This window comes from Erpetoichthys calabaricus, chromosome 16 (assembly GCF_900747795.2).
Source record: "Erpetoichthys calabaricus chromosome 16, fErpCal1.3, whole genome shotgun sequence".
Taxonomy (NCBI): domain Eukaryota; kingdom Metazoa; phylum Chordata; class Cladistia; order Polypteriformes; family Polypteridae; genus Erpetoichthys; species Erpetoichthys calabaricus.
The window spans coordinates 72,956,479-72,983,441 of record NC_041409.2 but is presented as its reverse complement, the minus strand read 5'-3'; the positions used below and the strand labels follow the sequence as shown (position 1 = coordinate 72,983,441).

The following is a 26,963-nucleotide window of genomic DNA, read 5'->3' as shown; positions in this document are numbered from 1 at the left end:
GGTCAGTAGGAACAAAACAGAATACATGTATGTAAATGAGAATGGTGAGGATGCAGGGAGTAGAGTTGACGAAAGTGGATGAGTTCAAATACTTGGGATCAACAGTATAGTACAGAGTAATGGGGATTGTGGAAGAGAGGTGAAAAAGAGAGTGCAGGCAGGGTGGAATGGGTTGAGAAGAATGCCAGGAGTAATTTGAGACAGATGGGTATCAGCAAGAGTGAAAGGGAAGGTCTACAGGACGGTAGTGAGACCAGCTATGTTATGTGGGTTGGAGACTGTGGCACTGACCAGAAAGCAGGAGACAGAGCTGGAGGTAGCAGAGTTAAAGATGCTAAGATTTGCATTGGGTGTGACAAGGATGGGCAGGATTAGAAATGAGTACATTAGAGGGTCAGCTCAAGTTGGACGGTTGGGAGACAAAGTCAGGGAGGCGAGATTGCATTGGTTTGGACATGTGCAGAGGAGAGATTCTGGGTATATTGGGAGAAGGATGCTAAGGATAGAGCTGCCAGGGAAGAGAAAAAGAGGAAGGCCTAAGAGGAGGTTTATGGATGTGGGGAGGGAGGACATGCAGGTGATGGGTGTAACAGAACAAGATGTAGAGGACGGAAATATATGGAAGAAGATGATCCGCTGTGGCAACCCCTAACTGGAGCGGCCGAAAGATGAAGACTCTATCTTTACCACTTTGTTTCATTCGTCCAAAGGACATTCTCCCAGAAGCATTATGGCTCATCGGTATGCATTTTAACACATTCCAGTCTGGCTTTTTGGTGTTTTCCTTTCAATAGTGGAGTCCTCCTGGGTCGTTTTCCATTGAGTCCACTGTCTCTGTAAAAGCGATGAGTGATGAAATCAGATTCTGATGGACCTTGACCTTAGAGTTCAGCTTGTATCTTTTTGGAAGTTGTCCATGACTTCTGTCTGCCTTTCTCACTATCATTCTACACATTCTGGTGTCGATTTTCCTCGTGTAGCCGCATTCAAGGAGGTTGGCTACAGTCCATGGACCTTAAACTTCTTATTAGTAATTGCAGCTGTTGTCACGGGACCATCAAGTGTCCAGGGCTGTACTGTCTGCTCAGAATCCGCCAACTGCTGCACAACTGATAGGATGACTTTTTACAGTACAGATGGACAATGAGCCAAAACATAATGTAAGAGCAAGCCAAGTGCTTTTCAACTCAAAGTAGTGGAAGATTCTTCATTGGCCAAGTCAATCAACAGACCTCAAGCCAGTGGGACCTGCAGTTCACGTGGTGAAGACAAAACTGAAGGCAGAAAGTCCAAAAACAAGCAGCACCTGAAGGCTGCTGCAGTAAAGTTCTGTCAAAGTATCACAGGGTGGAAACACAGCACTTGGGGAAGGATTTTTAAACAAATCTTGAAAATGATCATTATATTTATGATTATGTTAGATTCTCCAAATACTTTTGAGCCCCTGAAAATAGGGGGACCATGTATAAAAATGTCTCTTTTCTAAAAAGTTCATGCAATATATTTGTTAAACCCCTTGAATTAAAGCTGAAAGTCTGCACTTCAATCACATGATTGTTTTGTTTCCTATTCATTGTGGTGGCGTACAAAGCCAAAATTGTGAAAATTGTGTCACTGTCCAAATACTTATGGACCTGACTGTATTTAAGTCCATTTTATGATGAGCAAATCTAATTTTAGAATTTCATGCCAGTGAAATGTACCAATTTTAAATGAACTTTGAGAAAATCACCTTTGAATCCTTGTAACCACATTACTGAATACCTTGTAGTGTGCAGGGTGGCAGCAATCTGTGAAACAACAACAGGTCCTGACTCTCTGTGGTCATTGAAGATCTCTGGGCATCTTTCACGAAGAGTAGGGTGTATCCCAATGTCCTGGCTAAATTGTCTATCATGGCCCTGTCCATGTTGATCCCCTAATCACCCTCTGTCTCTAATTGGCCATCGCTCTCTCTGCACCCCAAGCTAAAGCGCCTGCCCCCTGTGATGGTGTTGTGTATTGTTGATTGTTGTTTTGTACCGAGGATGTGAACTTTTAAGACATCACACAGCCATGGCATCCAGGTATACGTACATGGGACCATTGCTTTTCATTTCTTAAATGAGCTGTAAGAGTACCAACAAATTTGTCCACCTCTTTAATTGGTTTATATTTCACAAAATCATTTAAGTTTGCTCTTTTTTTTTTATATAAAAGATCTAACCATTGTTGGCAAAAACAACCAGTATAGACACCCTTGATGTATTTGGTATAAAAGCCATGCAACTTCAGGTTAGTTTTTCCAAGAGTTTACTTGAAAATTGACCTGAGGGTAGGGTTGGGTGGCTTTATGCATTAAAGGCAAAGTTTTCTGCTTTGTAATTAAATTATAATTGCAAAGTTGCCGTTGTGAAAGGTTTTGCTGCAGTTCAGTAGTAATGGATATCATTCTGAAGACTTAATGTTTAGATTTTTAGAAAAGAAATCCACCAACTCCTTATTCCTGATGTTTAGTAGAATTGTGCCGGACTGTCCAGTTGCATTTCTTGTAAAATTTGCTACTTCAGTAAATAAACCCAGAGTGCACTTTATATTTTCCTTTGCTAGCCTTACCAGACTCTGTAGTGGATTTCATGTACTGTTTAAGGCTCTCAGTCTATGCAGCCTGGTAAACTTGCTGTTTTGTTTTCCTTTTACTTCATGATTTTTGCAATTTTTTATTTAATATTGCATGTATTACCATTAAGGCACGATGAATCTATTTTCACTTTAATTGCCTTTATTATGAGATGGCTTTAGAGTCGTTTTCACCATTGTGCAGTAATCATTTACTGTGTTGGATTTGTATTCCTTTCCTTGATAATAATTATGTTTAATTTGCTGTCATTATATAATAAAGTGAAATGAAAAGTACATGTTGTTAATACCTCAGGTACAGAAACATCAAAAGCTCTTTGGCAAACTACATAGTACAGTGACATCTGTAGGTAGACTGATAGTATTTTACTTCTGCACAGAGGGAGATTTAGCTTAGAAAAGCAGCAACAACCACCAGCACCACCACTTCGAATACACACAAGAATTACAACAAAAAGAAGAAAACTGTTGACTTGGTGAAAGACAAAAGAACAGTCTCTGTCCCAATGAGGCATTATGGAGACATGTTGCTGTTGGTATAAAGGCTGGAAGTCCTTAGTGTTTCAGGGAGAGGATGTGCAGCATTGTTCATAATAGCACTCAGTTTTGTTTTAACTCTCTCCTTCACTACGACCTCCAGGGGGTCCGGAGTGCGTCTTATATATGAGCCTGTCTTCTAAATGTGTCGATTCAGTGGGCCTCTCTTGAAGTGATGTTACCAGTCCAGCACACCCCAGCATAGAAAAATCACACTGGCCATCACAGATTAATAGAAAATGTCAGTACCCACATTAAAGGAACACAGTTCATGTACCTGCACCACAGAGCGGCCAGTAATGTTACATTGGTGCTGCATATGAAATGAAGTCTCGCTGTCCTCCACTATGCACTTGCCGTACCAGGCTGTGATATAGTTAGTTCAATGTTGAACGAAGCGACCATCTCCATTTAGGTGCTTGCATTGTTTTCCTTTCCTTTTTTTTCATAATCCTGATAAATCTGCTTTTGTTTGCCTACAGTTTATGTAGTATGATATACATGATTTAACACTGGCCTGCCATGTAACTGTTTTGATTAAAACTTCTGCTGCCATTTTGTGTGATTTCAAATTAATTTGGTTTCTCTAAATTGAACATGCATTGTGCGGCCCTTGATTTATTTCTGGCACTTTTTGGCAGTCTGGATTAATAGTCCCATAATATAATTTAAAATGTATTCCCACTGCCTTCCAACTCAGTAAATGTGCTTTTGCTCTGGTCTGTGTGTGGATCCCAATGCCCGTGTGCAGTGATGGAGACACAGTGCTGTAAAAATGGCACCGTCCTTCAAATGAGATGTAAAACCAAGGTCCTGACACTCTGTGGTCATTGAAGATCTCTGGGCATCTTTCACAAAGAGTAGGTTGTATCCCAATGTCCTGGCTAAATTGTCTATCATGGCCCTGTCCATGTTGATCCCCTAATCACCCTCTATCTCTAATTGGCCATCTAACAGCTAATGTGTGGTGTGCATACTGGCACAGTAATGGCTGCACTCGCATCATCCAGGTGGGTGCTACACATTGGTGGTCGTTGAAGTGGTTCCCCTGTGTCTATGTAAAGCTCTTTGAGTTGTGAGTGTGAGAAGACAGCCTGGACACAAACAGACGGACACCGGCATGTTTATTGCACAATGTCAAAAACGCAAGTCCTGCACACACACACCAAACCCTTTCATTCTTGAGCCGCCTTTCCTCCTCACTCCTGAGCGTTGCCTTCTTCCACCGGACTCTGGCTCTGTGATCGTAGGAAGGTGGTCCCCTTTTATCCCCACCCGGACGTGAGCCAGGTGCCTCCAATGAACTTCTGGCGGCACTTCCTGGTGTGGCGATGTGCTGGTTTCCAGGACTCTAGGATCCTCCGGGTTCCAGTGGCCCCCATACTAACCAGGGCGGCTGCCCCCTCGTGGTCCTGGGGAGGTACAGTCCCTCTCCCGTTCCTTCCAGGTGCCTGTCACATGAGAAAAGAGCTATATAAATGTGATTTTTTTTTATTATTATTATTAAATGTTACTCTCAAGAAAAGAAAATTCCTTGCATTTGCAGCGAGTCATGTCAGTCTGGAAGCTCTGAATAAAGATAAGCTAACTTGCTTGTTTCTCCCTGCTCTTTTGAGGCATCTCGTGCTTTTCCCAGCACTTGGCTAACCACCATACTAAACCACTCTTAGCTTCTCTGTGCAACTGTCACTTATACACGTCATCCATTTGGCTGCTTTTCTGTTTTAGGTATGACCACATCCTGAAGTGGGAATTGTTCCAGCTGGTGGATTTGGACACGTATCAAGGAATGCTGAAGCTGCTCTTTATGAAAGAACTTGAGCGCATCGTTAAATCCTATGAGGCTTACCGTCAGGCCTTGCTTACTGAACTGGAGACCCGCAAGAAAAGGCAGCAGTGGTATGCACAACAACACAGCAAGAACTTTACTGGAAACCTTTAAAGAGAGACAGTTGTGTGTTCCACCTCAGGCTGTCTGCTGCCTTGGCCTTTGTTCACTGCCATCTTAATGTTTGGGTGCAAGAAACTCTTGTACAGCGTGAAAGGTTTGTTATGCCCGTTTGCCACACTAGCTGCCTAAACTTATTTTTTTTTAAGTTTGAAGTTGGCTGTTGAAATGTCTGAGCTAATCCTGTTGATTCATCTTGAATCCCGTTTTTCTCTGCATGGCCAGAGACGCGATCCCCAACAACAAGACCAGAGTGTAAAGACGGTTGTGCCATTTCATTGGGGTGCATGACGAGAGTTCTGTTTTTTTACTGTATTTACTTTTTAATTTGGTGTGGGGTCAGGAAGCAAAGGGCACCATAATTTAATCGCTTTTCATATGTTGGAGGTTCTTTTAAGCAGCCTTTTGTTTATGTTCAGGCTTTGTTGGTGGCCTTTATTTTAATATAATTGGGTCTTGCCTGAGGTCTCGCAGAATGGCACTCCAAATGATGAAGACTGTTGAGCCATTCTGCTTATGTACAGTGTAATCTATAAAATATTTTATTTTCCTTGTACATATTCTATATTTTTTATGGAAAATATGTGCTTTTAACTTTGTCTTGCCTATTTTGTATCATTTTCATCAAGTTGCTGCATTGCAGAGGGCGCAGTGAGTGTTTGGCATTAGCTGTAAATGTACTTACTCTTTTCTGTTCATATATTTTCAGTGAAGACACCAATATACAGTAACTGGCCTCCGATCACGTCCAGCAGTGAACAGAAGCTCTGAGTTTATCCCTTCTGCAGCGCAGACTAGAATGAGGTTTGTTTACCAGCAGTTCAGTCATTAACATAATGTGCTGCCAAGGAATTAGGAACATTTGTCTTCTTTCTTTGCCCGTCTCCCTTGTTCTAAAAATGTGGAAGTTCTGTGGTAATCATGAGAAATGTACAAATGTCAGTTTCTGACTTTCAGCCCATTTAACAGCAACCAACCATGGTGGGATAACTCCTGGCATGCTGGGCTCTTTAATTCAGTCTTGCATTGCTGTCAGTGGGTCGTAATCTTGACTACTGCTGCTAGTACAAGCGTTACAAAGGGAGTCTGCGTTCATTTTACATCACAGACGGCCAAAAACAGAACTCCTCTGTTTGATTTCTGTCTTCCTTTCGCAGTTGGAAGTACTGAGGTGCGCGACGGAGTTCAGGTGTACAGGTGCTACAGCGTCTCTCCGATGGCATTTGGAACTGCAGGGACTTGGAGTTGGTTGTGCGCGGTGATAATAAGCACTCCAGGTACACAGGTCCTTAATGGGGGCCGACATCACCCTGTAGACCAGTGTAGTCAGAGCTGATGTAGTATCTAAATGTGACGGGCACTGCAAACCTGCTCTAAATGCTGGATTTAATGGGGAGATAATACCAAAGAGGGAACAAGAATATTATTGTTCAGTTCTGCATGAGAAGTTAGTTGAATTGGTCCATAATTTCAAGTTCACTTGGTTTCTTATTGACAAAACATTCATCCATCCATCTTCCCGACATTGAAAATTATGACGTTACAATGAAATTTGACTGTTCAGTCTTACTACCCACTTAAGCTTTAACCTTTGCTTTTCATTATTCAGTATAAATCTTAAATTTCTGTCGCGTACATTGTTGAAGATTACTGGATTACGCCCAACAGGCTGTTATATTTTGCTTGCTTGACTTGCCAGATAACCCAAGTTCGGCCCGTTGACCTGTTTTGTATAAAGAGCATTTACTCGTTTTCTACTTTAATAATCAGCTGAACACCTTGACTGTTTTCTCTCGAGTCCTGCATTTCGTATACCTTACAATAGTCTGAGAAGATAATGCAAGGTGGTTTATGAAAGCTGAGTCTGGGAAAAAAGGTTACTTTGTTTGGAATGTCTTACATATCTAAGGACTCGGTTCAAACCCAGCATGTCCATTCCTGACCGCTGGTGTTTACCCGCTCATTCTGTTTCTGGGCTCCTTGGCCGTTATATTAGTAACGCCTAAGTGTTGATAGAAACTGCATTCTGCAAGTCCCTTTGTACCGTTGTCGTCTCTCTCTGTAAATCTGTCCTGAAAGCGTTGCATAGACCAGCTACTTCATCTGGTTCAATAGTAAGTTAAAGGACATCAAGAATGTAGCAGCTTTTAAATTCCGGTCAGAATTGTTATTAACCAAAGTCAAAGACCCGGAGGAAGTATTTGCACTGTGTCAGACCAGACACGCATCTCAGCAGGGTATCTCGTCTCAAGAGGTGTTCTATGTAATCATTTCAATGCTGCGTTTTCTTACATCACTGGTTTCTTTTAACTGTCGAATAAAATTATGCAGCTTAAAATGTAAAATGGGAATTATTTCATTTGTTTTCCCTAGTGCAATATCCTTCTGTATGTTTAAAATAAATAATGGTGTATTCACTACTGTGACTGTTTTGTGCATTACACTGTATCAAAAACGGACCGTGAAACTGAATTTTACCAGAATTGGAGTTTTGTACTCATTTTTAGGTGCGTTTGCATATAAAGCACAAAGCTCCTATTGTGATAGGCCATGTCTGTCCGTCTGTCCACCCGCAGGAAACACCTCGGCCCTCCCTGGAACCAATTTTGTTGAAAAGTATTGAGACATTTACTTTTCATTCAGATCTATCAAACTAATTCTGCTGTTAAAATTTCAAAATCCCTCATTGAAAAGGCAATTTTTTTTTTTACAAACTTGACGCTTTAACTCATAAAAGTTAAGTTAAATGATCCTCCTAAGTGTAAAAGAATAAAATGCAAGCAAGGAAGGCGAAATGCTGTCTGTCTGTCTATCATATACAGTAGTGCCTTATCTATCTATTGTGCCCCTTTGGCACTGGATCTGGGGGAGCAGCCATGAGGTGCACATTATGTCCCCTGGAACACTTGGTGGCAGCACAGTTACAGTGTGTTACACAACACTGGGCCTCATCCCTGTTGGGCTCCATGGCCACCGCCAGCTGTAACACAGCCACACCCAGGAGTGCAGCCTAATTAGGCCAAATACCGCCTGGAGCTCTCGTGGGTGGGCTATAAAAGAAGCCTGCAGCCACTAATCCAGGTGCCAGAGTCGGGAGGAGGACAGCGAAGCTGCCTTGGAGGAGTGGAGGAAGAAACGGTGTGGATTTTATATTTATTTCATGTTTTTGGGACTGTGTTGTGGCTGGGGGACACGGGGAAGACGTGCCCTCCAGCTGAAGAAAAATAAATTGTTGTTTTATCTTACGTGTGCCTCCGTGTCCAGTCTTTGTGTGGTTGGGCGCCTTTCACACTATTAAATAGTGCCTTTCATATCTATCTATCTATCTATCTATCTATCTATCTATCTATCTATCTATCTATCTATCTATCTATCTATCTATCTATCTATCTATCTATCTATTATTTAGTGCCTTTAATATCTATCTATCTATCTATTATATAGTGGCTTTCATATCTATCCATCTATCTATTATATAATGCCTTTAATATCTATCTATCTATCTAATCTATCTATCTGATCCTGTCGCATGTAAACTGTTATGCACACATTAAATAGATAGATAGATAGATAGATACTTTATTAAATGAACGTTTACTCAGCGTTACCTTCACACTGGACCACCCTCGGCAGATTGATTCATTATTTCACTGACACATTAATGTAGCAGAGTCACCAGATGTCCCAGTGACAGGGTCAGTCTCGATTTTAGCCTGTGTGCCCCCAATAAATAACCAGAAACTATGAAACCCATCTAATAAAGTTTTTCAGTGCCACAAATGTTGTGACAATTCGTTTCTCTGCTTGATTAGAAACTCGTGTTAAATCAGAGGAGCATCACGAGGAGGACCAAGAAGCACACACGAGCAGACCGTATCCTGCCATTTATCTGTGTCCACTTCCAGCACTGTGTGCAGTCCTCTGTGTTAACTTGTCAAGTGTTTGTCCTGATCTCTCTCTGATAACGATGAGAGCCATTAAACAAATGCGGCTTTATGTGTCGCCATGCGTGCTGCACAAGTGTCCATGTCTGCTCACCTTATGATTTACCACCAGAGTTCACCTGATATCCATACTGGTCAATCGCTTGCCTTTCACTTCTGTTATTCCCTGATATTTTTCATAACTGGATATCCTTGCTGGTCCCATTTCATGGCATTTGCAATAATCAGATGTGTGCAAATAAAGAAAGATGCAATTGCAAGAATATTTTATTGTATTTTTTTTTAATTGGTAATTGCAAGCTGGCACTGTGTGTGAGTATGTGAGTGAGAGTGAGAGTGGTCCCGGTGATGGACTAAGAGTCCTGTCCAGTCCTATTTCCAGACTTTAACCCAATCCTGGCAAGGTAGCCTTTTGGCTCCCGTAACCTTGAAACGGGCTGAGAAGATTCTAGAGCCCAGCTGCTGAGCTCAGTCCATGAGGGCTACAGTGCCTGCTTGGCCCTTGCACGTACCTAAATGTTACGCCATAACACATTTTCTAGCTTGTTTGTATTGTCTTGTCAGTAGATGAATTGGGAGAGCATGCTTGGGTGGGGGGGTCATGACGTCACTGGAAAGGAGTGTGTGGCGCTCCCAGTATCTATGCAAAAGGACGAAGGTCCAAGTCTTTAGAGTCCTGCTGCTTCCTGTCTTACTATATGGTTGTGAGACATGGACGCTATCCAGTGACCTGAGACGATGACTGGACTCCTTTGGTACTGTGTCTCTCCGGAGAATCCTTGGGTACCATTGGTTTGACTTTGCTCATGGAGTCCTGAATGAGGCACATTACCTGCGTTGTGAGGGAGCGTCAGTTACGACACTACGGCCATGTGGCGCGTTTCCCCGAGGGTGATCCGGCTCATAAGATCCTCGTTGTTGGGGACCCGAGTGGCTGGACCAGGCCAAGGGGTCGCCCACGTAATACCTGGCTACAGCAGATAGAGGGTCATTTTTCAGGGTGGTGGGACTGCCAACCTGGGTTGCAAACCAGGAACCCGAGGTGTTTTGTCATGTGGTGGGTGCGGCAACACCCTGTACCAGTGCCTGCTCCCCAACTTGACTTGACTTGTGCTGTCTCGCACAAAGCAGAGCAGGTGGGCATGTGTTTTACAGTAGAATGCTATCAGATGAGGTGTTGGATCTTTTAATCATATCACAGAATTGGTGTGATGGAGGGGTTTGATTACCCCGGGGTATACGTTTTAAATTACAGTTTAGGGGTCTTCAGAGTTCTTAGAGATGGGGAGTCTGTTGCTAGTCGCTGATTGTGTACTCTTCCTGGGGACGGTGGTGAGGAAGAACGATGTCCTTGCCCGGAGTCAGAGTGAGAAACTCTTAAAGGATTTGTGGATAGTCTTAGACCATTAGGGTCGCTGCAGTTCATCCATGTATTGACTAACCAACTTTTAAAAAAAAAAAATCAAATTGGTTTTTTTTAATCGACCAATCGTCTCTCCTGAAACCTGCCATCCCCCGAAATACCCCCATGTTGCGCACCGACATGCTGTGTCGCGGTGTTCTGTTTGAGTAAACGAATGATGGCGGCAGCTACACCACATGAGCCAAACGTCCTCCGTGTGGGAGTATTTCACCTGAAAAATCTGAGAAAATGGTTGGTTGTTTATTATATAAAAACAAATCAACTGATGGTGTTCCACGGCAGCACCAGTTCAACGCATCAACACCTGAAACGGAAGCACAGGACAAGACAGCAGTACCGTCAGTAACCCACTTCCACTTACTTAGCTGTTCGACGATCGCTCTTTCAGTGTTGTGAGGCTGATTAACTTAAGAAATTCCTCCAAGTAGTGATTAGCGCTGGGAGGAGGTGATCTGTGAAACACATTTGCCCCCATCAGCCCTGGCGAGTGCACTGAAGTAAAGTGCGGCTGCTGTTCACTAATACAGTTGCTACGTATATTTCGGGCAGAGTTGCATTCTTCACTCTTTTCCAGATATTAATGCAAAGGATGGCAGCTTGTGACTCTCATTAACTGTCATCTCGTGGATCTACAAGGAAACCAACTACTGGCAGTCAAAACTGAGTAGCAAACACGGACAGCGGTGTTAAGTATTTTTTGGTATTTTCTTCTGTCACGGCTCAGGCCGACACGGTAAGATGTTTGGGTTTTGTTTATTTTATTTTTTTTAAATCTAGCACTGAAGACTGACTGTACATTCCATTGGCTATAAATTAATTATACGTTGTATTCTTTAGGGCAGAAATTGCATTTTAAAGCAAGTTAAATACATGTTTTTGTTTCATATTTCTCTCGTCTCATTATTTCCGCCATTGGTAACTAAAGGAGTACAGTATGTAGGGCTCATGTCTGTCTGTTCTGCTTTAAGAAAGAGCACAAGTCCAGGGAATGAGCGCCCTCTGCTGGGTACAGCGTCTTGTAACACACGTCTTTGGTTTCCATTCTGTGGAGCCTTTCCTTGTCACTAACGACTCTTTGAGACTTTGAATTTCGGTTATGTGTGGCGCTTCATTTATCTTCATGGTCACAACCCACCCTGGTAGTTTTTGGTTTCATTCCATCCATTCAGGCCGCCATGAATGGCAGCGTTTCCAGCAGCTCCGTTTATCATTCTACCTTTTTCTCAACCTCTCTGATCAAGCTGCAGAATAACAGCATGAAGGAAGTGTTGGATGGGATGAAGATCATCACTGGCTGCAGCTCGAAGCGGGGTACCACCATCGAGAGAGACGTGGAGAGAGCAACAGGTTTGACCACCCTAACCCACTCTCTCCGCGGAGTACTGCACCCTCCAACCATCCTTCTGCTGATATCAGCATAGGAGAGAGTTTCCCCCAACCCACAAATACAGCAGCCCAGGTAAGCAGAGAGCTGAGGAGACTTCGTGCCAGCAAAGCAGCGGGTCCAGATGGAGTATCGCCATGACTGCTGATTGCCTGTGCGTTGGAGCTGGGGAGTCCTCTACAGCGCATCTTCAACCTGAGCCTGGAACAGGGGAGAGTCCTGAGGCTTTGGAAAACATCTTGTATCACCCCAGTCCCAAAGATGTCACATCCTAATGAGCTGAATGACTTCCGGCCTGTCGCCCTGACGTCACATGTGATGAAGACCATGGAGCGGCTGCTGCTTCACCACCTGAAGCCACAGGTCCGCCACGCCCTCGACCCTCTGCAGTTCGCATACCAGGAGAAGGTGGGAGCGGAGGATGCCATCATCTATATGCTACATCGATCCCTCTCCCACTTGGACAGAGGCAGTGGCGCTGTAAGAATTATGTTTCTAGACTTCTCTAGCGCCTTCAACACAATCCAACCTCTGCTCCTTAGGGACAAGCTGACAGAGATGGGAGTAGATTCATACCTGGTAGCATGGATCGTAGACTATCTTACAGACAGACCTCAGTATGTGCGTCTCGGGAACTGCAGGTCTGACACTGTGGTCAGCAACACAGGAGCGCCGCAGGGGACTGTACTTTCTCCGGTCCTGTTCATATACATCAGACTTCCAATACAACTCAGAGTCCTGCCACGTGCAAAATTTCGCTGACGACACTGCTATCGTGGGCTGCATCAGGAGTCGGCAGGAGGAGGAGTATAGGGACCTAATCAAGGACTTTGTTAAATGGTGCGACTCAAACCACCTGCACCTGAACACCAGCAAAACCAAGGAGCTGGTGGTGGATTTTAGGAGGCCCAGGCCCCTCATGGACCTCGTGATCATCAGAGGTGACTGTGTGCAGAGGGTGCAGACCTATAAATACCTGGGAGTGCAAGAAAGGACAGAGCTGACTATACTTCCTTAGAAGGCTGGCGTCCTTCAACATCTGCAATAAGATGCTGCAGATGTTCTATCAGATGGTTGTGGCGAGTGCCCTCTTCTACGCGGTGGTGTGCAGGGGAGGCAGCATGAAGAAGGACTCCTCACGCCTGGACAAACTGGCGAGGAAGGCAGGCTCTATCGCAGGCATGGAGCTGGACAGTTTGACATCTGTGGCAGAGCGACGGGCGCTCAGCAGGCTCCTATCAATTATGGAGAATCCACTGCATCCACTGAACAGTGTCATCTCCAGACAGAAGAGCAGCTTCAGCGACAGACTGCTGTCACTGTCCTGCTCCACTGACAGACTGAGGGGATCGTTCCTCCCCCAAACTATGCGACTCTTCAATTCCACCCGGGGGGGTAAACGTTAACATTATACAAAGTTATTGTCTGTTTGTTATGCCTGCCTCTCACTCTCCATCTTGCACTTTTTAACTTGCACTGTGTTTTTATCACTCTTCAATTTAATATTGTTCTTTATCAGTATGCTGTTGCTGGAGTATGTGAATTTCCCCTTGGGATTAATAAAGTATCTATCTATCCATCCATCCAACCTAACCTAACCTAACCGTTACCCTTCGTCTTCACTGCCTTCTCAGTCTTCACCATTCCTGGCAGTGCAGAGAATGGAACAAGCTGTCTGAACTGGAGACCTCCCACCACGGGACGTACAGTTATCAACCTTGGCCATCGTTTGTATGCCACTCAGTCCATGCTCTAGCAGATGTTGGGTCTTTTCAAAACACACACAGGAATATATACATAAGAGTGAAGCCAATCGTTGAGCAAATGTGGTGGGCTCTTATGCAGTCTGCAGTGGGCTTCACAAGAGAGAAGAAGAAGATATGTGGATGAAATCTGAGTGCCTGCGCCTGCCTTTGTGAGAAACACAGACTTGTGGGGAGAGAGTTGGCTGCTTGTGGCCTGCAGGCTGTGTGTGAGTTCCACGGCGTTTGCCTATTTAATCCGCCTTCGCCTTTTATTCATGAAGTCTGGGAATTGACGGTTTGTCGGGAATTTGAGCAGCACTGAGAGCAGGTGGCGAGGATTTATACTGAGGAAGGCAGCCGCGTCACTCACGCCATCATCACTGCGCACTCCCGAGGCCCGGCTGAAGTCCACATTTGACAGTTCTCATGAAAACCTAAAGATCGGTGGACCGCCCAGTAGACGTTTGACCAGTCAGTCCACTCTTTTTCCCTTTGGGCTTAACTCTGGATCTGTGGAGCACAGCAGACCGCAGATGTCATGAAAGCACCAGATTTGACCCCTGGCCCCTCTCGTCCTTCTGGTTTTACGTCTTTGTCACTTTTCAGACCTCCTGTTGACCTTTCTTCTCATTTTGCTCTTTGATCTTGATGTCTGTAACTCCTGTTAACTGTTGTGCGTCATGTAGAGAGTTGGCCTGTCGGTTTCTCTTTAATTCCTGCCTGATGTTCTTTCCATTGTATGAAATGTAACGTGTATTTCAGTGCCGATTACGTTGCTGCATCCTTTTGGTGTGCTGCCTCCCATGTTGCTGTGTTGTATCTCCACTGCTTTTTCTGGGTGATGACATTTTGTGAGCATTGGTCGTGAGAAGTTGCGTCATATGACTTTAAAGAGGTCACCCCAACACTTCACTCCGCTGTGGGCCACTGACTGCCGTGTCTCTCCCTTGCTGGCTGGCCAGCCGACTCGTCTTGCCTCCCCACCCGATGCTGTCCTTACGGCTCCCTGGTCTTTCCTCTGTTTCCCCCCATTCCGTCCCATGCAGGCTCCTCTTATGGTGGCTCTCCTAATGGGGCACCTGACTGACACCCGCACTTGTCCACTTGCCCACACTCCATCATCCCCCCATTTGGAGCTTGTGCTTCAGGAGCCACGATTATTTATTTAAAATGCTCCCAAAGCCACCGATCAAGTGGACACATTTATTTATTTATTTTGCCCAACAATCAACTTTTATTTTGTGTGTTGTTTTTCACTTGAATGACAATTCAGAAAGCACAAACGTGAAAGAGATGTTCTTGCCCGTCCAAAAACAACTAATCACAGATCCTCCAAGGATGATTTTATTCATGTCACGGTATGAAGGATCGCAATGCGAGACCTCACAAGACTAGCTACAGTCGAAACTGAAACCACAGGATTACACTTGACACTCCAAACGCTTACGCACCCGTATCATGGCTGCCACGCATTCAGTGCTCGTTTGACGCATCCTCTGAGCACGGCGTCAGAAATTAACGAGATGCGTGTGCGAGTTGCAGTACCGGCAAAACTTAGGGTGGCACGTGTGTTCAAGTTTTGTTGGGTGACATCCGCAATGTTGTTTACTGTCGACAACTCCATAGTAACAGACATGTCTGTCAGAACAGCTGCCATCAAATCGCAGCTCTTTGAAAGTGGATGTGGAGACATGTGAGACGAAATGGAAGCAAATTCGAGACAGGAACGTCCATGCAAAGCGGAAAATGTCAGAGAAAAGAAGTGGGGGTCCAGCCATTGCAACGTAACGCAGTGTGACGGCAGCTTCATTGCAGTTCCAGCAGGATCAGTGAGTGTGCTTCGATCTTCGATGAATGGCTTGATGCGGTGAAGCAAATCATCAGCCTTAAGTGCTGACGTGCGAATGTCTTCATGGGGCTTTACTTCATCCGTTTCTTACATAGGCAATACAAGCGTCACGTATTCTTCACCATAATAACACAATACATTTAAAGGTCTCACATACCACCTTCTGTGTCACTGTTGTTCAATTCTTGAGCCAAGGGTTAAAAGAGAGAACACACAAGATGGTGACCTCTTTAAGAGAGAAGAAAGTAGTTTGCCATTCTTGTATTCACGATGATACTTTATCCATCTTTTCCAATCCTTGTGGTCTGCTTATTAAAACAAGGTCATCCGCGTTGGTCTCCAACAGAAAGATCTAGTGGTCCGTTTTCCCCCAGAAAGTCATTCCACTCAATCTACAATCCCAGGTCTCCTACAACTCCTGGTCCCCATGGATGGACTCCAGTTCATGGTTGGTTTGTGCTTTGTACCTCACATTTCTTCTGTCCCAAGTGATGGGAATGTCCACCTCTGGTCTTCTTTCTTCTTTCGGCTGCTCCCGCTAGGGGTTGCCACAGCGGATCATCTTAGGCCTTCCTCTTACCTTATTTTAATATGCTTTTTGTTTGTTTGTTTTTTTATTTTAAGCAGAATAATGTCTAACAATGCACAGGGGGATGCAGATTTTTCAAGAAGCCAGGTATGTACAGTATCTCCATGTCCAATACATCGCAAAATTAATTAACTTTAGCTCAAAAAAAATGGAGCACATGTCCTGGTGTATAAAGTGCAGGATGCCCAGGATCTCCATATTGTTGCATTGTTCTCCAGATTTGTCACGTTAGGAGGGTGAAAGACCCACTGGTCTGAGAGTCCACTGCCAGTCTAGCCATTTATAATTATCAGAGCTGCAGATAAGAGAGAAAAACTGGGAAAGTGGGCACTGGCAAGTGGTCATTGAGTTAGCAATGGCAGTGAAGTACTGGAGGGGTGACTTCAGTCTTCTGAGATTTTATTCACAGTCACCATTAGTACTAACAGCTTGAAAATGTTAAAGGGGTGCCACCTTCACTACCCTCATTCAGGAAGGGGAAACACAGCTCACACATCTCTTATGAACAAAGTTCTCGCACCATCTGCTCCCTTAAACCGATGTCACATTAAGTGACATCTAGTTATGCGGAGTATGTCAGATTTATCTACTGCTGTCACTGATCTCATTGTTGGACCGTGTTTTCAGTTTACGTGATTCAAAACTGCTTGGCATGTCATCTTTACCATCTCGGTGCCAGGACAGTCATTAATGCCCTCTTTTCTCCCAGCCAATAGCGTGCTGCCAGATGGAGCCATCACTGCACAAAGAGTTAGCGGGTATGACGAGATCAGCGGCAATCTCAGCCCTTTTTTTCATTTTCTATTCTTTGATGGCGCGTAAAACCTGCGACGTCGGACAGACAAGCTCGTCTTCTGTTTGTGAGGTCCAAACGTTCATCTGGATGAGCATTCATTGGTTGTCGGTTCTCATGCGCACACAGCTGCCTCTACGACTAAAAGAACAGTCCAACTTGTCAGAGCTGGTTATGGCCTAGCTGGAGTGAATCGCTGGGTATGTCACATTATGTGATGGGATTTATGGGAGTGCACTGTCGGCCGCCTCCAACTCACTAAGATTGTGTGAATGAAGCTATGGCTGAAAATCGTTGGAAAAATCATCTAATGCAAAATATCTTTCGATGTTCTTTCCATTATCAGCTTCTGTCTCCAGCCATGCCTTCTAGTTTAGCAGTGCCATCAAGATACTTTAGCGATACACTTGACTGGTTCGGATGAATTTCCCTTTAACGTTTTTAATGCTACGTTTGCTGCTTTTAGGTGTGACCGTAGTTCCCTTGACAACTTCTGTGTACAGTTGATAGCAGTGCGTAGCCCTAGCAGTCCTGTGTACAAATACAGTGAAATTCTTACTTGCATGGCCAAACAACATGAAACATGTCTTGTCTTTCTGCTGTTGTGTAAACACACTGCTGAGACGTGACATCTGGGGGGTATTTTTTGTACGTGGATTACTCGTTTAGCCAGATGTACTTGTTGACGATTTGGCCTGATCCTGGATCTGTCGGTTTTTCGAAACTCTTGCTGGATGTGTTGTCATAGCAGCACATTCAAATCCTCAAACCTGCTCAGAGCTGGTTTGTTCTACGTAAACAAGGATTAGCTCACACATGTAATCAGTGTCCGTGCGTGGAATTCATTCAGTCATGACTTCGCCGTTCAGGTACGACCACTTGAAATCGGTACGCAAATTATAAGAAGATAATTTCATATAGAGAGGGTTTTGTGCGATTGGCAAGATCCTTTATTGCTCCCGGAGGAAATTATTTTCGAAAGATACCGCTTTAGCCGAGGTGGAATATTGTACCTCAAAAATTTATTAGGACCTTATATTTGAAGTAAAACTCGGCGAAGTCGGGCTCTCACAACCACACAGACAGTATGCATTGCTTTGAGGTTTTTTACAAGTGGCACTTTTTTATATACTGTAGGCGATGCGGAAAATCTAACTAAAAGTGCAGTTTGCCAGGCAATTCGTAAAGTCTGTTTGGCTCTGAAATATTTCCTTTGGGTTTTCATTGTGTTTCCTGGACACCGGTGTGTGCAGACAATAAAAGAGGTGTTTCATTTCATTGCAGGTAGGTAATACACAGGCTAAAACACCCACAGTTCCATGAAGAATCTCACAATCAGCCTAACATTCTCATTACCAGGATTTCCAAATGTGATTGGGGCACATGGGACTGATCAGAGTGGAGTTTGATTTGGAAAATGTATCTCTCCTCCTGATGAATAATCAGACACAGTGTCTTCATCAAATATTTGACTTTCGTCAATATCTCATTGGTCAGACACAAGTTCTAGGGATATGACTACCTATGGCACACATTGAGGACAAATATATGCAGTGACCATCTGAAATGAAGTGACCACTGCATCCTGCCACTGGTTCTGAGGAGGAGCTTCCCCCTGGAATGCCCTCAGAAACAGGGCGATGGGCATTTTGCAGGAGAGCCAACTCTTCTGCAGGGGTTAGGTCTGGACCGCGTGGACCTCCACCTGTTTTTTGCTTGCATGCCTTCTTATTAGCTTTAAAATTACAGTACTGTTTTTTATATTATATGATTATTTATGTCAACAATTCTTTAAATAGTTATATACCAATATTTACCAGTTTGAATCTCACTTTAACCTGTTCCTGTGTTCTCCTTGCGCTCACGTTTGATCTGGAATTATGACATATCCATATTACTAACCGAGAATGGTAAACCGGATATGGACGCAGGGACCTGCCCGTGGACGCAGGAGACATAGTGCGCAGGCGCCACACAAAGCCCCCAACGCCCCAGAGCGAAACGGGAGAGACTACGAACCGTCTGACATGCCGCAAGCAGGATAAAGCGAGGTCAGAAATAAAAGACAGAGTAGGAAACAAAGTCAAACGTGATAAAGAGGTTAAAGAACGGGGCCAAACACATGGAGAGCAGGTTACAGATGATGAAAACTGGAATGCAACAGCTTCAAAAAAACCTAGGCACGAAACGCATGCACAGCGAGATACAGAATATAAAAACAGAAAAAAATGACAGTTAAACGTCCACACCACACAGCGGAGGCAGACCCGGAAGGTGCAGGCGCCTACATCGCGCATCGGAAGGCGCGGGAAAGTATGAAAGGCAAAGGCGCCTACACAGCATGGTAAAACCCGACATAATACGGAAGGCGCAGGCGTTGCCGCCATATTGTGAGTGGCACTACTGCGGAGTGAAGTTAGGAATAATGTGCTGCTTGGGATCGTACAAAACGCCGAACGCGACCCACCGTCTGAAACTGCGGAGGCAAAGCAGGCACGGGTTCAAACCAAACGAGCTCGACTGACGGATATACGCCTACAACGCACGTCTCAAACCGCAGAAGCAGGGCAAGCACGGATTCAAAACAACGCAAGCTCCTACAACGCGCGTCTGAAACTACGGCTGCCCAGCGGCCACGGGTTCAAAACGCTGGGGGTAGGCGAGCGAAGCCCCCTTGTTAAATAATAATTAATCCGACACATAGGAAATGAAACGCTGTATTCAGTAAGTACAATGCACACTACTTAGCGTTTAATTTGACGGCCACTTTTTGCCAGCCTTCTTTTCTGGTTTGGGCTGCTTTTGCAGTGTTACCCCTTGTGCACATTAAATCTTGAAATTCTTCATATCCTACGAATAAAAGGTCCTGCTACGCTTGTGTGAAAAAAATGCGCCCGTTCTTTTGTCATTTGGTTACAGCCTATCAAAGACTTGCTGATCATGTTTTCTAGACTCAATTTTCAGTGCATCCGGAAAGTATTCACAGCACATCACTTTTTCCACATTTTGTTATGTTACAGCCTTATTCCAAAATGGATTAAATTCATGGGGTGTTGTGTGTAGAATTCTGAGGAAAAAAATGAATTTAATCCATTTTGGAATAAGGCTGTAACATAACAAAATGTGGAAAAAGTGATGCACTGTATATGGGCTTTTCAATCAGCACGGGCGCATGCATTCATCTCAGATGATTAGATCCAGCTAAACTAATCTACTACACAGCTGCATTTGAAAAACTGACTTATCCCGGATGAGTTTCACCGGCATTAACTCATCCAAGATGAGGCATCAGATCTCAAATTTAAGCAACGTACGGAAAATACCCCCCTGCTCTGATACAGCCTCGAGTATGCAAGGAGGTTGTGTCACTGAGCCAATCATCAGTGAGTTCTGCTTAAAACAGGCTGGGAACAATCGGACGGCTCACTGAGTGTCACATTTCTAAACCAATCCACTGCCTCATGAAGGAGGCACTCAAAGTAGGGGCGGTGATTTTGAACTGCAAAGATCAGAGTTGCTCTCGTTAACCTGGTCCAATGGAGAGCAAGCTTCTGATTGCAAAGAACCGTGTACAGTTGAAAAATCTCCTAAAAGAAACCCTATTAGACATATAAATGAGTGTCATGTGTGCAGGAAGCACATTGCACATTTTAAAAATAAACATAACCCGATGCAAGGGAAAAACCTTTCTGTAGCATCAGATTATACATTGACATTTGACAGCATCAATAGATGAATGGGAAACGTGAACGATACATTGTTACATGTGCTGTGTGTGCTCTCTGTTGTTCAGCCTTACAACAATAGAGGAGGACTTGATGTAAGCTTGAAAGAACTGGCATCTATGTCTCTATTATAAAAAAAAAAAAAACATCTTGGCAGGGAGACGAGACGTGATCTTCTCGGAAGAGACTTTGTCGTGCCGCGAGACAAGGCAGTGAGACAGAAGGATAGCTACTGTACAGGCTTTTAAATGATCGACACGCAGCATGACAAGCAGAACACGCACCTCGGCAGCAGTAGCACAAACACGGCAGCTGATCCATCCGCATCCCCTTAGCGTGTGTTCAGCTCCCCCCCTTCACGACGCAAGCGGGACAAATGCAAAGTGGCAGGAGCGTAGCGCTCCTCCGGGACGGGGGCGGGTGTCTGCGAAGCGATCAAGACCTGATCATCTCGGAGAGACACTTTGATGACACACGAGACTAGACATTACAACCTTAGGAAGCAAAACTTACAAACAATTTAAAACAACATCACGGACATCTAAATTAGCAGCTGTTGGAAAGCTTTTGGCAGACACACTTCATGTGCTCCCAGCTCTTAAAATAACGACAAGCAGAACACGCAGCTCGCCAGCAGATGATCCAACCGCATCTCCTTCGTGTGCGTTCAGCCTCCCCCCTTCACAATGCGAGCAGCGTTATATGTCCTGCGAGAAAGAGATGTAACCATGCCTGGGGCAGCAAATAAAGGACAAATATTGTTTTTAAAAAAAGCTTTAAAGTAAAAGTGAAAATAATGCATATGTAACAATTCCCATGAAAATAACGATCTCTTGAAATTGCATATCCGGTAAACCAAACCCGGGGGTGGGCGAGCAAAGTGAGCAGGGGGCACAGCCCCCTAGTATTCATGAAAATATGAACTGCAAAATATGCATTTGAAGTAAACGGTGTGTCCTACCCCATTAAACGGACTGCCTTTAAGAGAGCTGATAATGAAGAGCCACAGGGGATGCGGATTTCAGTACACAAAACACCAGTAAAGCACGGCAAAGACTGGACAGTACCCACTGTTTGACTGTGGGCCTAAACAAATAACTAAAGAAATGTAACATTACCAACTGGAAATGCAAACATGCCAATACTAGAATAGCCCTGGTGTTTGAACACGTTGTACATCTTAGACTACAATGCACAACTAAACTCAATTTGCTGCTGTTATGCCACATGGAGATACAAATGTCAAAATGACAGAAGCGCTTCTCAAAGACATGGATTCAAGTAACTGCAGTGGTCTACGTGTGTTATCTTGTGCTACTGAGCCCCTGAATGGATAGCAGCAGTTTTAGTTTTTTATTTCCTTTCAGCCTCAAGTCTTTTATTCAGTTTCTTTTGCTCTATCCCTGAACCCCAACAGTTCAGTTCAGTGTACAGACTGAAGGAATCAGAGGCGGGTGTTTTAGGACGGAGGCCTCTGTGTGTAGCCATTACCGCACCGGATTTTGCTGCTATTCAGTACGAATGTTTTTAACCGGATGTCCCCGGACATGTACTCTTATTTGAGAATCACATCTGGCCCCGTGAAACTAGCAAGGAGCATGACCACAGGGTATCCTTCAATAAGGGCGCGCACAAAAAGGCGAGCTTCAAAAGGGCGACCTCAATTGAGCGAATAAAGGCGTTCATAGATAATTTAGATAATAATAGATAGATAATAATAGTAGATAATAATAAAATATCTATGTGGCATTGTACATAATCTACAGCTTCAAGTGTAACACAACAATGAGTAAGAGCAGAAAACAACGAAATATAGAGAGCTTTAGAAATAGTTCGTTAGAAGTTCATGCATTAATTAATTGGATGTTTTAATATTCTTGCTTTCGCCTTTTTATACGTTCAAGCATTGCCTTTATCTAATAAATTTTCTGTAATAATTTTGTTGCGTTTGCCTTTATTCGCTGCGCCCAATTGAGGTCGCCCTTTTGAAGCTCGCCTTTTTGTGCGCACCCTTATTGAATAGAACCTGACCACAGGATTGATCACGACTACTCAAACGTCGCCTTCTTAGAACAGCAGGGTTTTTATCGCTTGCAAATTTGTGAAAAGAAGTGACATCAAGCAGGCAAACTCGTCATGGTCCCATAGGGCACAATGTTTTATTAATCTTAGATTTCACTGGGATGCTCAAAGGCACCTGGTGGACCACTTCTCGACAATTTTGGTGGCTTGTTTCTGACAGGTAAGCGGGTGATTAGGGCTTGCATCTCCCTGTTAAGAGTCAGTGCTTAGCTGGCCTAAAGATAACATGCATTTAGACCGCAATGTTGTGCTATCTGCCAAATTTAAAACACCCGCCACGCACTTTCATGGGCAGCCGCAATAAGTCAACACAAAAGAACAACAAAACCTTCACGAACAGGCGCCTCCCTCTGTGCCTGTGGACCCACTTGAAATGTTGGGTGATTACGTCACATTGGTCCTGCAAATATACAGCATTTTTACAGAGGTAACACATACTAAACTGTAGTACATCGAAAAAACAAAATGGAACAAATGCTTTCTGTGTCTCATGCACGCTAAGAAACGGAGAATCCTCAAGTACAGGGCTGGAGTTGGGCCTGCATTGCTGTGACAAGTCCTACACTTCAGCACCATTCTCATCCACAATTGATCTTTTAGTTCCACCATTGCAGTCCTCTCATGTTTTGGTGGATCCTCCGTTGGTTCAAATGAAGGAAATTTCGGTAACTTCATGTCATTAGGGCTAACTGACTTGGATTTTTTCGTTTCCACTTTGTGGGCCTACAAATCAATTACTCCCTGCTCCTGTTCTTGGAATGTTAATTTTTCATTTTGGTCTCTGATTTCTTTTGGCGCTTAGCTGGCTTAACGTTTTACTGTAGTCCTCTAAATCTGTGGTGGCACTTTCCAGATTTGGTTTCATTGGGTTGATCGCAGTCCTCTGTTGTGTGTTTTTAGGCTCATGTTGGTTGTGATGCTTTGTAGGTTGAAGTGCAGGCGTCTTCTTTCTGGACTGTTGTGATTTTCATTTAATTGTAGTGTGTTTTTCCTCCCCACAATGCTGTCGGGTACCTCACATTTCTGTGTTCGGGCGTTTTAGTTCCTTCACAAGATTTGGACAAATGCCACATCAGTTATCCTTTGCTTTGTGCTCCTCATCCTCTGTCAGTGGCACAGGGAAGGCGTGATGGTACAAGTGCCGGTGATTGGCTGCAGCGCTGTACAGTTTATAAAGAGCCTGAGGGGAAGAAAACAAAGGGAAGACAGAAGTCAGCGTTAATAAAATGTTCAGCGCCACCATTTTGACTTTGGCTGCTATGATGCAATGCGTCTCTCAGTGATGTCACACTGGATTTGTATGTTCAGTTACTGAACTTTGCTTCTAGGAGAAGTCCCATATCTCTGAAAATTATGTTTTCGAGGCAGTTTTTGACTTTTTAGTCCTAACTCAATTTTCTTTATTAATCCATTTGTTTTGGTTGCTGCTTTGTCAATTGACCTTTGGCTCTGTCCAATCCAGTTTGCTCCTTTAGATTTACCCATTAACATCTTTGTCTCACTTTGGTCAAATAAGAATAATCAATCTAATTTTTATTACTAGAAGCTGGACATGGGGCAGGGCATCACCTCATAATGACTTCATAATGCATCGAAGTGTCTTCTGCTTCGATAGTTACACTAGTCGACTGAACACTTGATACTAACAAGATGGCCTGATGGTAAGCTGCCAGACTGCTGTCTTTGCTTTGGTTTATAAACTAAGCGTAAACATTCATAATATGCCTCTTAATAAGTTAACTTTGGATGGAGTTGGCTATAGAAAAGTTGCTACGTAAAAGAACAGCTGGTAATTGGACACTGGGTACTCCAGGTTGAGTGATCATCTTGTTCTTTCTTATAAATGTAAGATTATAAAACCCCGTTATACCTCCCAATGACACCACACAGGAAGAAGCAGATTAAAAAAAAATCAAGTTATAGAAAATGCAGCAGGCCTCCTCATAATGCAGTTCACAGAAATGCCACTTCACTTGACTGGGTCCCCAGTCTGATCCATGGCTAGGATGCTTTTTTTTCCAGTGGGGCCTTCCTGTTCTATCATTTGTTTAAGTAAATGGAGATTAAGAGGTGACATGACTGAGTACAGTGGATCAGTGCTGTCACTTTAAAATAAATTCTCACGACAAAAACACTGAGATATGGTTAAAACTTGTTAAGGGCAGAGTTCATAGAAATGTGTTACTTCATGCAAAAAACCGCAGACGCCAGGTAGTGTGGTGGACAACAGGACTTTAGGGAGCTTTAAATCTCGGCTTGATTTAATTTTGGACATATGAGTAAGACCTGCAAGCTTGCTGGGCTAAATGACCTGATCTTGTCAAAATTGTTCTAATGGCCATTCAAGTGGGTTCTTTTCTGACTTTGTCCCACAATACAGGGGCATGCAGTTGGGCTCACTGGCATCGCCCCCTAAGGGCACAGTGTTATGGGAATGAGTATGGTTGGTTCCTGCTTTATGTCTGGTACTACCAGGATTGGGCCTTCTTTTTGGACAAAGTATAGTCAGAAAATTGATTCCTGGGTGGAAAATGAAGCCTATTGTTAAATTCTGGATTTTCTCAAAGGTCCTCTTTATTAACAGGTATAAAAATACATTGTAGATCTAGAAATCTTACTGTTTTGTAGTGTTAACTAACAGGGGCGGCACAGTGGCGCAGTGGGTAGCGCTGCTGCTTCGCAGTTAGGAGACCTGGGTTCGCTTACCGGGTCCTCCCTGCGTGGAGTTTGCATGTTCTCTCCGTGTCTGCGTGGGTTTCCTCCCACAGTCCAAAGACATGCAGGTTAGGTGGATTGGCGATTCTAAATTGTGCTTGGTGTGTGTGTGTGTGTGTGTCCTGTGGTGAGCTGGCGCCCTGCCCGGGGTTTGTTTCCTGCCTTGCACCCTGTGTTGGCTGGGATTGGCTCCAGCAGACCCCCGTGACCCTGTAGTTAGGATATAGCGGGTTGGATACTGGATGATGGATGTTAACTAACAGTCGATTCAGAACTGCGTCAACTCAGGCTACATGTGCTGGTGCCGACATGTTCTTGGTTTTTATGTCTGCGTATTTAAAGGTAGCATCTTGATGTTATATACTTTTAGCCACTGAGATTCATTTCTGTTTATCCCAATGTGTGGTTATGAATGTGTGCAAGTGTTGTGTGGGTTTGTGCTTTAGCTATTATTGTAATATTTATTAATGCTCTGAAGATATACTCTGTGAAGAATAAATTGAATTCAATGTTTCAGAAAGTTCTGAATTGACTGGCCCTTGCATACAGGTTTATGGTAATGACATCTCTTTTCTTTTGCTATTCATATAATCTTAAGTTTCTCCATAATTGTTGTTGGACTCCTCCTTATACCTTCACATAAAATGCACAAACTGGTGCACACACTAATATATTAATCAGCTCACGCCGGTACTTCTGACTAGAAAGATCTGAAGAACAGCAGCTTACCTCATTTGTACTTCCCTGCATGAAGACAAGAAAAAAAGAAAAATAAAGGGGTTAGATATGACGCTGCAGACAATCAGCGTGCACAGACACTCAAGAAGCAAGTCTGAATTTTGAACAGAGCATTCCAACTGGAGTAAAACTGAAGAGATACTGTAATTACAGGCAGAACACTGAACACGTATATGGTCGACCAGCAACCCAAATTTTCTCTTGTTAAGAGCGTTTTACTCTTGTCATCAGTCTTCCCAATTTGTGGTAGTTTTCATTTGTAATGGGGTAAATTTCCTAAAACATGTCCAACACAAACGGTCACACTTTCATGAGGATAATTTATGAAAAACAAACTTGAGTCTAAGCTTTTTTAAGATGTAATAAAAAAAATGTGTGCAGGCTGGACAATCACAACAAAGAAATGAAATGAATGACAGGAGACAAGAAGCACATCTGCGGCTTCTTGTTTTCAAATCTCTGAACTCGGAGGGCCTGAGGCAGTGGCTTGAGTGACCTCTAGTGGGCTCTTGGTGTAGGTTATAAGCTAGCTACTTGGATTTTGAGTTTATTGAAGTAAAATTCTCTTCTGAAGTGCTTATAATTTGACCGTATATAAATATAATAGAATGCTATAATGCATTAAGGAGTGAAATCCTGAGTTTCAACACTCAGAACCACAAAAGCACTGATATTTAGTAATTCTGTTAGTAGACTGAGTAACCAAAGTGTAACGCATAGAGTACCATATGTGATTATCAGTTAGAGGCGTCTTTGGGTGGCACAACAGGCTCTTGCCAGGATTCATTCTACAGTATTGACAGGCACATTTTCATTCAAAAACAATTAAGGGACTTCAGTGCTTTCTGTACACCAACAAACTCCATTAAAAT

The 26,963-nt window shown here is 43.7% G+C and overlaps 2 protein-coding genes across 2 annotated transcripts in view; one reads left to right on the top strand and one right to left on the bottom strand.

Annotated features, from left to right (window-relative positions):
* Positions 1–7,521, top strand: part of sav1 (salvador family WW domain containing protein 1) — a 72,571-nt gene extending 65,050 nt beyond the window's left edge. The window contains exon 5 of the mRNA XM_028821352.2: positions 4,885–7,521. Coding sequence (XP_028677185.1) covers positions 4,885–5,098 — 214 coding nt within the window. The 3' untranslated portion in view covers positions 5,099–7,521. The remainder of the gene's footprint in view (positions 1–4,884) is intronic.
* A 15,169-nt stretch (positions 7,522–22,690) lies between these two features.
* Positions 22,691–26,963, bottom strand: part of atl1 (atlastin GTPase 1) — a 31,550-nt gene continuing 27,277 nt past the window's right edge. The window contains exons 13-14 of the mRNA XM_028821872.2: positions 26,083–26,097; positions 22,691–23,818 (exon numbers count right to left, since the gene is read on the bottom strand). Of these exons, the coding sequence (XP_028677705.1) occupies positions 23,711–23,818; positions 26,083–26,097 (123 nt within the window). The 3' untranslated portion in view covers positions 22,691–23,710. The remainder of the gene's footprint in view (positions 23,819–26,082; positions 26,098–26,963) is intronic.